The sequence below is a fragment of the Benincasa hispida genome, chromosome 11, assembly GCF_027475165.1.
Source record: "Benincasa hispida cultivar pf3 chromosome 11, pf3_genome.v1.1, whole genome shotgun sequence".
NCBI classification, from domain to species: Eukaryota; Viridiplantae; Streptophyta; class Magnoliopsida; order Cucurbitales; family Cucurbitaceae; genus Benincasa; species Benincasa hispida.
In genome coordinates, this window is record NC_143488.1 from 63,783,534 (window position 1) to 63,798,169 (window position 14,636).

At 32.1% G+C, this 14,636-nt stretch overlaps 1 protein-coding gene and 1 long non-coding RNA gene across 2 annotated transcripts; one reads left to right on the forward strand and one right to left on the reverse strand.

Annotated features, from left to right (window-relative positions):
• Positions 1–6,935: 6,935 nt before the first annotated feature.
• LOC150032810 (uncharacterized) lies at positions 6,936–7,602 on the reverse strand. Its single transcript, XR_016524350.1, has 2 exons — positions 7,462–7,602; positions 6,936–7,342 (listed from the first exon to the last, which is right to left on the reverse strand). It is a non-coding gene; the product is annotated as an uncharacterized LOC150032810 (long non-coding RNA).
• A 623-nt stretch (positions 7,603–8,225) lies between these two features.
• On the forward strand, positions 8,226–13,018 carry LOC120091578 (subtilisin-like protease SBT4.15). The gene is made up of 10 exons (XM_090307028.1): positions 8,226–8,303; positions 8,418–8,512; positions 8,616–8,713; positions 8,977–9,229; positions 10,153–10,678; positions 11,025–11,122; positions 11,203–11,424; positions 11,521–11,629; positions 11,752–11,953; positions 12,342–13,018. Exons 1-10 carry the CDS (start codon positions 8,226–8,228, stop codon positions 12,878–12,880), a joined length of 2,220 nt encoding a protein of 739 aa, XP_090163154.1. The 3' UTR covers positions 12,881–13,018.
• Positions 13,019–14,636: the final 1,618 nt, after the last annotated feature.

Consider the following 14,636-nt stretch of genomic DNA (forward strand, 5'->3'; position numbering starts at 1 on the left):
TTTTATAGTGCTAACACCATCAACATCTTTTGTTGGAATTTTAAAACCTTCCTCAACAATATCCCATAAATCATAATCAATAGAAAGCAAGAAAAATCTCATTCTATTTTTCCAATAACTATAATTAGTACCATTAAAGAAAAGAGGCTTTGTAATAGATTGACTATCGGTAAAAGGATAAAACCTAAAGTTGCCATAGCTCAAAAACAATTAAGTTCATCAAGAAATAAATATTTCAAGAAGAGCAACCCGCTTTGATACCAATTGTTGGATCGATATGGCAACCCTCGAGGGGGTGAATAGGATTTAATTAAACTTTTTTTTCTAAATTAACCCAATTAAACTAATTAATACATTTTTTATAAATAATAAGAAAAATTCAATTTATGCAATAAATAAGATGAAAAAAATGTGATAATTTAATTCTATCAAAATTTTGCAAATAAATAAGAACAAACTAAAACATATGATAAATTGCTTAAATTAATTGCAAAAATAAAAAGGAAAGAGTTAGAGAAGAAGACACCGTAATTTTTATAGTGGTTCGGTCAAACTCGACTTACTCCACTCCCCAAATGCCTCTTGGGAATTTGAATAAAATCTTTCCGACTCTTTCCACGGATTAGAGCTCAACCATTACACCACCACTTCTTTTACGAGTTCAAGAGCAAACCCGATCATTTCCACGGTTTAGGATCAAATGTTACAAATGTTAGAATTTTTTAAGAACACAATACAACTCTCATTAGTGTGGATTTACAAGTTTAAGCACTCAACAAGTTTATCCTCACAATACAATAACACTTTCTCAAGAATAAGATGAAAAGAAAAAAAAATTGGGAACTTAGAGAGAGCAACAATGGAACTTTTGAGGTTTGGAGGATTATGAAATGTAAAATTTTTTAGTTTAAAATTTGGAGAGTGAAGATGCTTTATATAGAGATGGAAAAATTTTTAGAAACCACAATATTTGGACCATTAGATTTTGGAAAAGAAAAATCAATGGTAGAGATTCTAAACTAGTCGTTAGATACAAACAAAATACAATATTAAATTTCTTTTATTTTAAAATTCATTTTTTTTTAAAATTAATCCAAAAAATAAAAAAAACATACCATGTGTCAAAAACTAGTAGTTAGACACAAACATAAAATAATATTAAATTCATTCTTTTTAAAGTCAATCAAAAAATAAAAAACATACCATGTGTAAAAAACTAGCCGTTAGACACAAACATAAAATAATATTAAATTTATTTTCTTTTTAAATTTCTTTTTAATTTCAATTTTTTTTATTTTAAATCAATCCAAAAATCAAAAGCCCATCATATGTTAATCTCTTTATGATCCACCATTCAACCATGCTGCTACATGTCTAAATGCAAATGGTCTGGTTATGCCACATCATCCACCACGGTGTTTTGATCATATCGTCTTCGTTTTAGCTCCGATTTGAGTGATTCAAGAGGTGTTAGAATCGTTGTTCTGAGCTCTACGTTATGGATATATTAAAACACTAAGATTTTCAATAATTAAAAATTGAGTTTGTTATCATCAAAATATTGATTAATTAATTAATTAAAATTAATTAATTTAAGATTAAGGGCCATAAAGTCAACAGTAATCCCAATCAATTGCAGATAATACTAACAACATTCTCCATTTACAAATAGACTTTTTTTTTGTACATATTTATTTATTTATTATTTTGTTATCAAGAAAAAAAAGAACTTTTTTTTTCCCTAAAAGAACTGTTTATATTTTTTTTTTGGTATTTTCAAAAATAGGAGAAATTATTTACACAAAATATAAAATTTCGATATTCTAGTCTATCAATGTCTATTAATGTTTTTTTTTCTATTGATGTTGACATTTTTTCTATCGTGAAAATTTCTCTATTTTTTATATACTCTTTTTCTTCCTTTGTTTATCACTAAAAATAGATGTTGAAATACTAATAGGTGTTTAAACTTTTAGGGGTGTTTAGAACATTAAATTAGAAAACCTATATATGGGATGTAGAGTTGAAGGAGGGAAAATTAAAAGGATATTGTCCTTTTAAAAACTATTTAGGAAAATATTATTGTTTTCAAACTATTTGTAAAAATATTGTTGTTGTTGTTGGTTTTTTTTTTTTTTTTTTTTTTTTTTTTTTAAATAAGTCGAGTGTTGAAAAATCGACCTAGATAGGTGGAATTTTGAACCCTCGACCTTCCTTTCATTTGTACGTCGAACTTTGAACCCTCGACCTTGCCCTTCCTAACATTGTTATTGAGTCTGTTTAATTATCATTCCGGAGACCTTCCTCTATTAAAAGATCATATTTCTAAATTTTCATAAGGTCCCCCTGGAATTCCTTCCAAAGCTTGTTGAATAATTTTTACGGATTCTGTCATCTCAGCAAGTCTTCCCAATAAAATTCGAGAGCGAGAGTTTGAGAGAGCGAGAGCGAGATTTTGATAGAGAGCAAGAATACCGTACAAATTTCCTTTTTTTTTTCCTTTTTAATTATTACACATTCCACCTTCTTCTTTCTAATCCTTTTTTTTTTAATTTTTTATTTTATAAAAACAATTTCTAAAAATATTTTATTATTTTATTTAAACTCTAAAAAGAATAAATTAAAAAAAAATAATAACTCATAAAAATAAAAAAATGTAAATTAAATATCTCATTTATATAAAAATAATTACAAAAATCAATGTGTCCCACAAGGCGAACATCGTCGATTTCGAGCTGGTTGGTATCGTCGACTTCGAGCTTGAGGTTGCTCGTGTTCTTCTTGATGTTGCTCTGGTACCTTTGCAGGCGCTTCATAATATAAATATTCATTATGCTCTCCACGACCCCGACCATGTCCATGCACATATGAAGACGAAGGACCAGCCTCTGAGTCATAATGTCCTGAATCAAATGCTGACATCATCATCATCAGACTAACATAATCAGTTTGACTCTGCATCTGCGTCTGCATCATAGGGGGCAACTCTTCCACATTATGTGCAACCTCATCAAACTCATCATCTTCCCGAACAGGTCCTCTACGTCTAAGAGTTGGTGGAGGAACAATAGGTATATCGTACATAAAATAAATTTCTTCCATATAGCTTTGGTTGTCACTACATATAGCAAGAATCTGGTTCGGATCATTCGCAACCTCACGGAGTCTACTGTTGTTCGATCTCTGTGAATTATAAAACAATTAGACAATATTTAAAATAAATTTAAATTAAAAAAATAGATAATATTCATTCATTTACCAGATGACCCACAACTGTTCCCGGACGAGTGACGTAGCACCTTGTGATATTATTATACCAATGAATATATTCTGGAGTGACATCTGTGTCAAACTGTTCAAGAGAAACCCCCACTGCAATAAACCTTGCACGATAGTGCCATCGCACTACCAAATGTGCAACTTTTTCGGACCAATCTTCAGTCCTTAGGTCAATATCATGTAGTACGGATTTAGTATTACAAGGCGATAGGACATCCTGCTGAAAACCGAATTGTCTCATCACCCTGTCAGGAAGATGCCACTCACCAATGTGAAAACAATGAGAGGACTCATCGTCCGCCATATGTTTTGACCATTCGTACAAAAATTAAGCAAAGTATGCACAATAATTTTGTACGACTCCCAAATAACCTGAAAGACAAAATATTATATTAGAGAATATTAAAACCAAATATAATAAAAATGTGAATAAAATAATCAATTAGGTTTAGTGTAATGTACCTGTTTAGGTTGAAGCATATCAAACATGTATCTATTCTGGTTGACTACATGTGTGGCTGTCCTAGTCACACAAAATTTGTCTCTCCACCTAAATTTTTAAATTGATAATTTAGAATTTAAATTAACTAGATCAGTGATATAAAAATTAAATTGAATTAAAACAACATACCGAGAACCGTAGGCTCGTCCAACTAACTGAGTGTCATTAACATGACGTGGCTGTGGAGCCATTGTTGGAAATCACTCCCAAGCCCATAGTTACAAAAGTATGAGAGGCCCAACTATCTCTCAAACCTCAGGTTTTGTTGCTTTGCATAGTTGTCTATACAACCATGCCAAGTATGCTCCACCCCACGAATACCGCCCCGCATCATGGAGGTTAGCTAACAGTGGCAGGAACATCAAGTGAACAAAATGACTTGATTTATCTGAACACAGACTTCCACCCATCATTTGTAGTATATATGGTCAAGCATATCTTATGACGGTTTCCTCGTCTGCATCATCTGTGAGCTCACGAAATTGTTTTCCCAACCATATTAAACTTAACCTCGATCCTTTAATCTTGTCGGCAGGTGGGGTCGCACCGAGGTACAGTTGGCAAACTTTTAACCAGTCATCGTATATCACTCCGGTGACCGGCTCACCGTCAACAGGTAACCCAAACAACACTTCTATATCTTGTAGAGTGATAGTGCACTCTCCAACAGACATATGGAATGTATGCATCTCGGGCCTCCATCTCTCGACCAAGGCTGTGATCAGATGCCAGTCCAACTGAATAAATCATGCCTCTCGACGTCTGTAAGATATTTCTCCAGTAGTACGATCTCGCCATACAACATATGATCGATGAATGGACTGGTCGTACAAAACATCGGGATCAACAGGTCCTGGGAAGCCATGATCTGAAAATATATATATATATATATATTAAAATTGACTATAATTGAATAGTAGAGAAAAGTATGAGGGTAAAGAATAATGTAAAACTTTATTGATTACAAAAAAAAAAAAAAATTGAATATACAATAGATTATTATAAAAAAAATTGAATATACAATAAATTATAATAAAAAAATTGAATATACAATAAAATGAATATATAATAAAAGAATTATATATTATTCAATCCCTAACTATCTGGAGCCCGTCATAGTAACGAAGGACACTTCCTTCGATTATGTCCTAACTGGTTACAAAATCCACATCGTTGTCGAGTGGTTGGTTCTGTCCAATCCATCTCGTTGTGATAACGTGAACTTTCAGTCTACCAGGTCTTCTCAACAACGATGGATCAGGATGTAAGACGGGCATATTAGGATGTGTGATCCAGTAACCTTCATGCGGTACAGGTTGAAATTGAGAAGAGTAACATTCAGCATATGTTGACAATTTGTTGTAGTCCTCAATAAAATCTTCGTAGTTCATGTTAAAATGTGAGCAAACGGCCATAAAATGCGAGCATGGAATGCCGAATGCTTGCCACTTGTTACATGAACAGTACCGCTCGGACCTGTTTAGCCTCAATATTTGAACGTTTCCTCCTTTGGCATTGAGACTATGATGGTCGATCTTCACATGAAACACACCTTCATATCGATCGTATGATTGTACTTCATGTTTACTAGATCGTGCAACCCATTTATTTATTTTTTCGTGTGCGTACCTGGATTTTTACTCCACTTAGTATTATAAAATATGTTTGAAATAAACTATTAATAAATTATATATATAAAAAATAATATTTACCAGGTGTATTTATCTTGACGCTCCAATGCATCCCTTATTTCTGCTCTTCTTTTCTCGAAATAGTTCCGCATTTGAAGAATATTATCTGAGCAAGAGCATTTATAGGCAACATTCGAGCTCCTTTGAAGACTCCATTTATGCACTTTGATAGATTTATCGTCATCCACCCATATATAAATCCTCCATCATGTGCTTGAGTCCATTGCTCTAAACTAATGTTGTCAAAAAAACTTAGACAACTTCGATTTATTCCTTTGATATCTTCAATTGCTTTGTTGAACTTTTGAATTTGAAACTGACACCCGACACGATAAACATAATTTTTCAATGAATTAAATTTATACTTTTTATTGAAGTTGCTGACGATATGTCGTAAGCAAAAACGATGGTGACATTTCGGTCTTGTCCAACCATTTGCTGGGTTGTTTACTACTGCAATTATACCAGCATGTCGATATGATATTAAACACACCTCTTCGTGTGTTACAATTTCTCTCAGGTGTTTCATACTTAGTGATCTCGAACAAGCCATCATACCGAACGATACTGTTCATGTAACAAATGGCAAGCATTCGACATTCCATGCTCACATTTTATGGCCGTTTGCTCATATTTTAACATGAACTACGAAGATTTTATTGAGGACTACTACAAATTGTCAACGTATGCTGAATGTTACTCTCTTCAATTTCAACCTGTACCGCATGAAGATTACTGGATCACGCACCCTATATGCCCGTCTTATATCCTGAGAAGACCTGGTAAACCGAAAAGTTCATGTTATCACAACGAGATGAATTTGACAGAACCAGCCACTCGACAATGATGTGGATTTTGTAACCAGTTAGGACATAATCGAAGGAAGTGTCCTTCGTTACTAAGACGGGCTCCAGATAGTTAGGGATTGAATAATAAATAATTTTTTTTTATTATATATTCATTTTATTGTATATTCAATTTTTTATATTATAATTTATTATATATTCGATTTTTTTATAATAATCTACTGTATATTCAAAAAAAAATTTTTGTAATCAATAAAGTTTTACATTATAATAATCTAATATATTCAATTTATAGTATAATAATATAATATATTCAATTTATTCAATTTATTGTCTAATGATTATTCAATTATAGTCTAATGATTATAAAATGATTATTCCGAAGACTCTCGCTCTCTCCTAAGATCTTGCTCTCTCACTCTCGCTCTCTCCTAAGATCTTGCTCTCTCACTCTCACTCTCTCCTAAGATCTCACTCTCGTTCTCTCCTAAGATCTCGCTCTCGCTCTCTCTATTATTGTTGTTATTTTTCCATTAATGATTACTAACTTTCATTTCTTCTGGAATAATCACAAACACTTTTTTTTTTATTATGGATCTACTACCAGAAACTCAATGCGTAATCTTAGCATTCAATGTGTATTCCTGAACAATCTCATTTTTCAATTATTCAACAATTTCATTTTACCAAGTTCAATGTTAGTCAGATTAGTCAATATAAACTAAATCTTGCTCTCTCCAACATTCTCACTTTGAATCTCGCTCTCTCCTAAAATTTCGCTTTGAATCTCGCTCTCTCTTAAAATCTCGTTCAACATCTCGCTCTCTCCTACTATCTCGCTTAATCTGCTTCAGACCACTTATCTCCTTAATAGCTTTGAAGTTTCGACATGTGTGTAACCTTCGACAACCTAATATACAAAATTTTGTTTGTAGACAAAGCTAATTTGGAATTGTCTTTCATTCCAAGGCATAACTTGTATCCATGCGCTTCATATTCGCCTGAGCTCGCTCCCAGAAATATAGCCATCCCCACCCCCTCACGTCAATCCCACAAGCCTCCATCTAATTTGAAATGATAAAAAATGCATACGTTGTTAGAAGCAGCTCGAGTACACAGATACATATAGTCTACCATCTCATTACTTTATTTCCTCTATGAGGGAAAAAGAAAAGTAATAAACCTGCAATCTCGAGGGTGGATGTGTGTCGAAACTTCAACTTGCAATCTCGAGGGTGGATGTGTATCGAAACTTCAACCTTCGACATCTAGCCTCGAACTCCCAAAACAACAATATTTCTCTAATAAGTTTCAAAACAACAATATTTCTCTAAAGTTTTGAAAACAACAATATTAATATTAAAGGTCCGTTCACACATGCTATAAGGTAAATCATAATTTTGTTGCTATATTAAAAAAAATATATGAGAATGTGAATTTGGAGAGGTTTGAATCATATCCATACACTGGTTGCATACTAAAATAATAATAATAATAATAATAATAATAATAATAATATATTTACTTTATGATAACTAAAAAATCTATATAAATTAACCAAAAAAAAAAAAAGAAAAAAAGAAAAAAAGAAAATGAGTTATTTCAAAGTTTTATAATTTCTTTTTTGCAAAAAAAAAAAAAAAAAAAAAAAAAAAAATCTAAACAGATTTACAGTATTACTTAATTTTTCTTCCACCCTTTAATTTGACCAAGTATTGAAAGTGATATTTTCAACACAACAAACATATCTTTGTGATCAGAAAAATCTAAATCCAAATAGTTATGATTACATGAAATTGATTAATTAAATGTAATCAGATTTCCTCATTTCCCTCTAAATCCTAACTATAATCTTAGAACTCACTTCCTCTCTTCTATTTATACAATTTCATAACTCACCAAATACCAAACACGATTTTACAATTCTCTCAAAATATGAATTGCAAAATGCTCAAATTACCTTTACTTCTCACTTTCATTTTCCTCTTAGCCGCCGTCGTCTCTTCAACCCATGTTGACAGAGAGGTAAAAAAAACACACCCCACCCGGCACCCATGCCGCCTCTCACGGTGGCTTCCGCCATCCTCCGACCACCGTCATTTTTTTTATTAATGTATTATTTTTTTCTTTTTTACACAGGCTTATGTTGTGTACATGGGAGCATTGCCAAAATTGGAGAGCCATGAAGTTCTAGCAGATCATCATCATAGCCTCCTCGCTAATGCTGTTGGAGAGTAATTAATTATTACCCCATATATTTGTTTATTTTGTGCGAAATTCAGTAAATTTTTTATTTTATTTTGACTATTTGTTTCTTTTAATTAAATGGATTTTTAGTGAGGAATTGGCTAGAAAAGCCAAGATTTATAGCTATGGAAGGAGCTTCAATGGATTTGCTGCAAGGCTCTTGCCCCATGAAGCCAACAAACTTGCAAGTTCGTCTATATTTATTTATTTTTCCTTTTTTCTTTTTTCGTTTTTAGTTTATAAATTTATTTTTTTCTCCCTATCTTAAAAGAAACACTTACCATTCATTTTTAGAAAGTGGATAACAAGTTTATATGTTTTATTTTCAAAAATCAAAAACCAAAAACTAAATCATGTTTATGTATAAAAGTGTTTCTTATGGCTAAAAAATCCGAATGAAAAAGAAAAGAAATGGAAATTGATATATATAATAATGAAAATGGAAATGCAGAGGAAAAAAATGTGGTGTCAGTATTTCGGAGCAAGAGGAGGAAACTACGTACAACAAGATCATGGGATTTTCTGGGGCTGTCGGAGGCGGCGAGCCGGCAGAACGCCGCCGCAGAATCCAACATAATCGTGGGTCTGTTGGATTCGGGGATATGGATGGAAGGTCCAAGTTTTAAAGATGATGGCTACGGTGAAATTCCTTCTAAATGGAAGGGCAAATGTGTCACTGGACATAACTTCACTGATTGTAACAGGTCTCTCTCTCTTTTTCTACTATTTCTATTTTTTAATTAATTAATTATTTATTTTTGAAAATTTGAAAATTTTCATGAATTTGGGTTAATTTTTTGTTCTTGTGGGACTCAAATGGTAATGTATTCATTTTTACACTTTTTCTTTCTTTCAAGTTTACTCCAAGGCAACGCCAGAAAAAAAAAAAAAAAAAAAGTCATTTTATTGAACTATATTTAGAATGTACCTATGACTTTTTTTCTTTGATGATGATTTACCTATTTCAACCAACTTCATGTAGTCCCATCCTCGCCCTCATCTAGCACATAATTTTTTTTTAGAGAAAAATTGACATCCTTAAATTGAGTTTGTTTCATTCTCCACATACAATTTCATGGCAAATTTAAATTTGAACAAGTTATAAGTTTGAATACCATCACTCTTATTGAATTATTTTTTTTAAAAAAAGATGAATATAAACTCTTTAGTTTATTTTGAAAAAAATGGTGCATTTGATCATTTAAAATATATATTTCTTTTAGTGTTGAAGAATATGTGTGTTAATACGTTTTTAGTCCTAATTATTTTAACCTATTCTTAAAAATTGAGTGACTAAATACACCTTAAGGACCTGAAAGGATACATATTTAGGACTTTGGACAAACACACAAATTTCAAAATGAAGGACTAAAAATGTAATTTTATTTAAATAAATAAATAAATTGACAACCCATTTCTTTTCTATTAGAATATTAACTTTATTTTCTCCATTTTTTTCACAAGTGGAGTGAACAGCATGATCAATTAGTCTTTTTTTCTTTTTCTTTCTTTGTTTTTTTTTTTTTGAAAAAAAGATTTAAAGTTTAATGGTTAAAATGAAAAATTGTAGGGTTAAATGTCATATAAGATACAAATAAAGGGGCAAAATAGTAATTTGACCTTATAGGATTGATCGAAACTGCAGGAAAGTTATCGGCGCGAGGTTCTTCAACCTTGAAAAAATAGACGATTCCATCAACCAAAGCCCCGCCGACGAGATCGGTCACGGTTCCCACACCGCCTCCACGGTCGCCGGAGCCGCCGTCGATGGCGCCAGTCTCTATGGCGTCGCCGGAGGCACCGCACGTGGCGGCGTCCCGGCGGCGAGAATCGCGATGTATAAAGTGTGCTGGATCGTAGGGTGCAGCGACATGGATCTACTGGCCGGATTCGACCACGCTATCGCTGACGGAGTAGACATCATATCGGTGTCAATCGGCGGCGAGTCGACGGAATTCTTTGAGGACCCGATCGCGATCGGGTCGTTTCACGCAATGGAGAAAGGGATATTGACGAGTTGCTCCGCCGGAAATAGTGGGCCGGATTTAAAGACGGTGGAGAACACGGCGCCATGGATAATGACGGTGGCGGCTTCTACGATTGATAGGGATTTCACTACCATCGTGAAATTGGGTAACAATAAGAAATTCTCTGTAAGTATCTTACAAGGGAAATTATGATCAGTAACTTCAGAAAGTTTTTATTTTCACAATTAAATCCTTTTAGAAAATTGAAATAGTTTTTATCATAATTTTTTCGAGTACATGTCAAAATTATTATAAGAAAAACATAAAAACTATCATTGAAAAAAAGGTTTCTAAAGAAGGTGAAAATTAAAAAAAAAAAAAAAAGAGAAAAATTTGTTTTAAAATCTAACATTGCAGTAAAGAAACATTGTGTGAAACAAATCATAAAATTTAAAATCCTCTCTCATATTTTAAAATTTGTGGGACATATTATATTACATAGACAAAAAGTTTTGTGTACTAATAATTACAGGGAGTATCAGTGAACACATTTTCACCAAAAAAGCAAATGTACCCTCTAATCTCCGGATCAAATGCAGCATTACCTAATCACTCCTCTCTCGACCCAAGGTAATATAAAAACGTAACATTTTGAAACGTAGAGATGAATATTAATAATTAATTGATTAATTTTGATGGGTGCACTGCAGGTGGTGTGATTATGGGAGTCTTGACGAGAAAAAAGTGAAAGGAAAAATAGTGTATTGTTTGGGATCAGTATATCAAGAATACACAATTTCTGATCTTGGGGGCATAGGTGTAATTTCAAATCTTATGGGCACTACTGAAATTGCTATTACCACTCCTATTCCTTCCACTCATCTTTCCTCTCTAGATTCTGACTCTGTTAATGGCTATATTAACTCCACCAAGTAATTTCACTATTTAATATTATTTCTCTGCTTTATTAGTAAATTTTAATAATTACTAATCTCATTTTTAAAATTTTTAAAATTTTAAATAAATAGAAACCCTGAAGCTGTCATTTACAAAACTACCACAAGGAAGGTTGATGCTCCCTTTTTGGCTTACTTTTCTTCTAGAGGTCCTCAAACCATAGCTTCTCATATTCTTAAGGTAATTTGAAATGACATTTTAAGTTTCTTTTTTTTCTCCCTTTTAAGCTTTAAATAAATATTTCAAATGGATTTTTTTTTTCTTTTTTGGTTAAAAAAATTAAAAAAAAAAAAAAAGAACAGCCGGACATTGCAGCACCTGGGATGAACATTTTAGCAGCATTCTCAAAATTGGCTTCAATTCCAAGCGACAGACATTCCCTTTTCAACCTTCTTTCTGGTACCTCTATGTCTTGTCCCCACGCCACCGCCGCTGCCGCCTATCTCAAAACCTTCCACCCCACTTGGTCCCCCGCCGCCATCAAGTCCGCCCTTATGACCACCGGTACCCTCCCTTTTCTTTTTTCCTTTATTTATTGCTCAAATTACTTATATGTTATTAAAACTGTTTTATGGTAGTCCTTATATTTTTTGTTTTTATTTTTTATTTTTTTTATCTTTGTATTCTTAATGTTGATTTATTTTGATCATTGAATTCTTAAATTATGATAATTTTGATCCTTTCAAAATGAAGTGAAAATAAAGCCCTGAAGGGACTAAGATCAAGATCACAAATGAATTACCAGACCATTTTAAGTAATGTGTTGGAATATTGAAATTTTAAGGATTATTTTGAAATAGTTATAAGGGTACTATTGGAATATTGAAATTATAAGGTTATTATTTATAGTTTGATAAGGAAATTTAGAACTCACCTTCTGCGAATTTTGCAGCGACCCCATTGAAGATCGGAGATAAATTAGACGCGATCGGCGGCGGCGCCGGCCAAATTAATCCGACCAAAGCGGTGCATCCAGGCCTCATTTACGATCTCTCTCGCACCTCTTACCTCTCTTTCCTCTGCTCCAATAAACGCTACTCCGGCTCCGCCCTCGCCATTCTCACCGGAGACGCCTCTTTTAACTGCTCCGCCATCCCGCTAGCGACCGGCTCCGATGCTCTCAACTACCCTTCCATGTACGTCCCCGTCGACTACGACGCCACCTCTCTTTCTGCCGTCTTCCACCGGACCGTCACACACGTCGGCTTCGGCCCATCGACGTACAGGGCGAAGGTGAAATCGCCGGCGGGTTTGTCGGTGAGGGTCTCGCCAGAGACTCTGAAATTCGATCGGGCGTACGAAAAACGGTCGTTTAAGGTGGTGGTGGAAGGGGCGGCGCCGGCGGTGGGGGATGCTCCGATGGCAGCTTCACTTGAATGGGATGATTCTAAGCATAATGTTAGGAGCCCAATTTTGGTGTTTAAGGTTTAATTTAATTTAATTTGTTCATATCTGTGTTTATTTATTTTGGGTTATTGTTGATCTTAGACAGAGTAATACTAAATAGTTGTCTTGTTAGAACATTTTATGAGGTTTATGTTTTTGTTTAATTACTTTTTTTGTTTCCTACTTTTATTTAGATGAGATTGTTTTTTTTATCCCTTACTTTTCAAACTTCAATACACCACCAAATATTTGTCATAAGAATAGTTTTACGATAATTATACTAATTCCTGACCATTCGAATAATGTGTCTTTCTTCAATTTGATTATTTATGAAAAGATACTATATTTACTATGGAAAATTTAAAAAAAAAATAATCACATAACATTTATTATAACAATATTAATTCTGGAACTCATTGTACAAATACAAAATTTATTTTATGTTTCAAAGTAAATAATAGAATACAAATTTGTTTTAAAAACCTTTGTAAAAATTACAACTATATAAATTCATGCTTGTTTGATTTGATTTGTGATTTGTTTCTTTGAATTATGTTGCAAATTGAAACTTGAGGAAAAGACGAGGGGTGAACATATTCATAAAAATGTTTTTTAAAAAAAAATCTCAACCCTCATTTTAAACCTAGACAAAATATGTTATTGATACAATATTTTGTTAATTTTCATATGATATAATAAAACCGTCAATTTATCTTTCATATTGACAATTGATAAATGCTTTTGAATATAAAAGTGATGTACATGTCGACGAACATTTTTAAAATTATTCTTACCTCTTAAACTCATAAATAAAAGCAGCACACTTTTAAGTGTGCTTTTAAAGTTAACAAATCAGTGTAGAGCATATTACCCATCTTGTATTTAGATCTTCATAGAAAAAGGGTATTTTAAAGTAACAAATAACCATTTCATTTTTATTTTATAAATTTGTATTGATTTTCTTATCATTTTAAAAAACATTTGAATTCATAATAAATAATATTTGTAGTACTTTTGAAAACATCCATTAAAAAATCTATAATATATTAAAAAATGAGAATATTGAAAAAAACATTTTTTAACACTTTTATTCCTTCTCTAATTTACTTATTTATAAAACATGCAATTAAAAATAGTATATAAGTAATTAATTATTATTTATCGATATAGTACACAATTAATTAATAATTATTAATTATCAATAATGAGTGTAATAGAAATTCAAAAGTTTGATTATAAAAAAGTTTCTCCTACTTGGGTTTTTCTTTTAATTTAATTATAAAAAATGAGAATCTAATAATTTTAGAATTCAAAAAGTTTGATAACTCTTAATTTCTACCACTATAAAAATGAGTGTTCTTGATCACCATTTTCTACTGACACTTAAATTTTCACTTTTGAATCTTTGATGGATTTGTATAAGAGTGTTTTTCTTCCTTTTTTTTTTTTTTTTTTTTTGGGTCTTCAAAGTATGTTTATTTAAATATTTGGTAAAAAAAAAAAATCGATGGTCTATCTATTTTGAGGGATTGTGTATAGCTAGGGTCTTGAATTTTATTGTTCACTTTTTTTTAGGGATGCTTTTTTTAATTGTTATTTTATAATTAATATATTATTATTTTATTGAAAATGATGGTTCAAAAACCATAGATCAATCTCTTACATGCTTATGTTTCTTTTGTTTTGAATAAAAGATCATATATAGCCTTATGTATACAGAAAATTTTAATCAATTATAGTTAATAAATTAATTAATTATCACACTAGATTAAATAATAAAAAAGGTAGTCATTAAATTGAC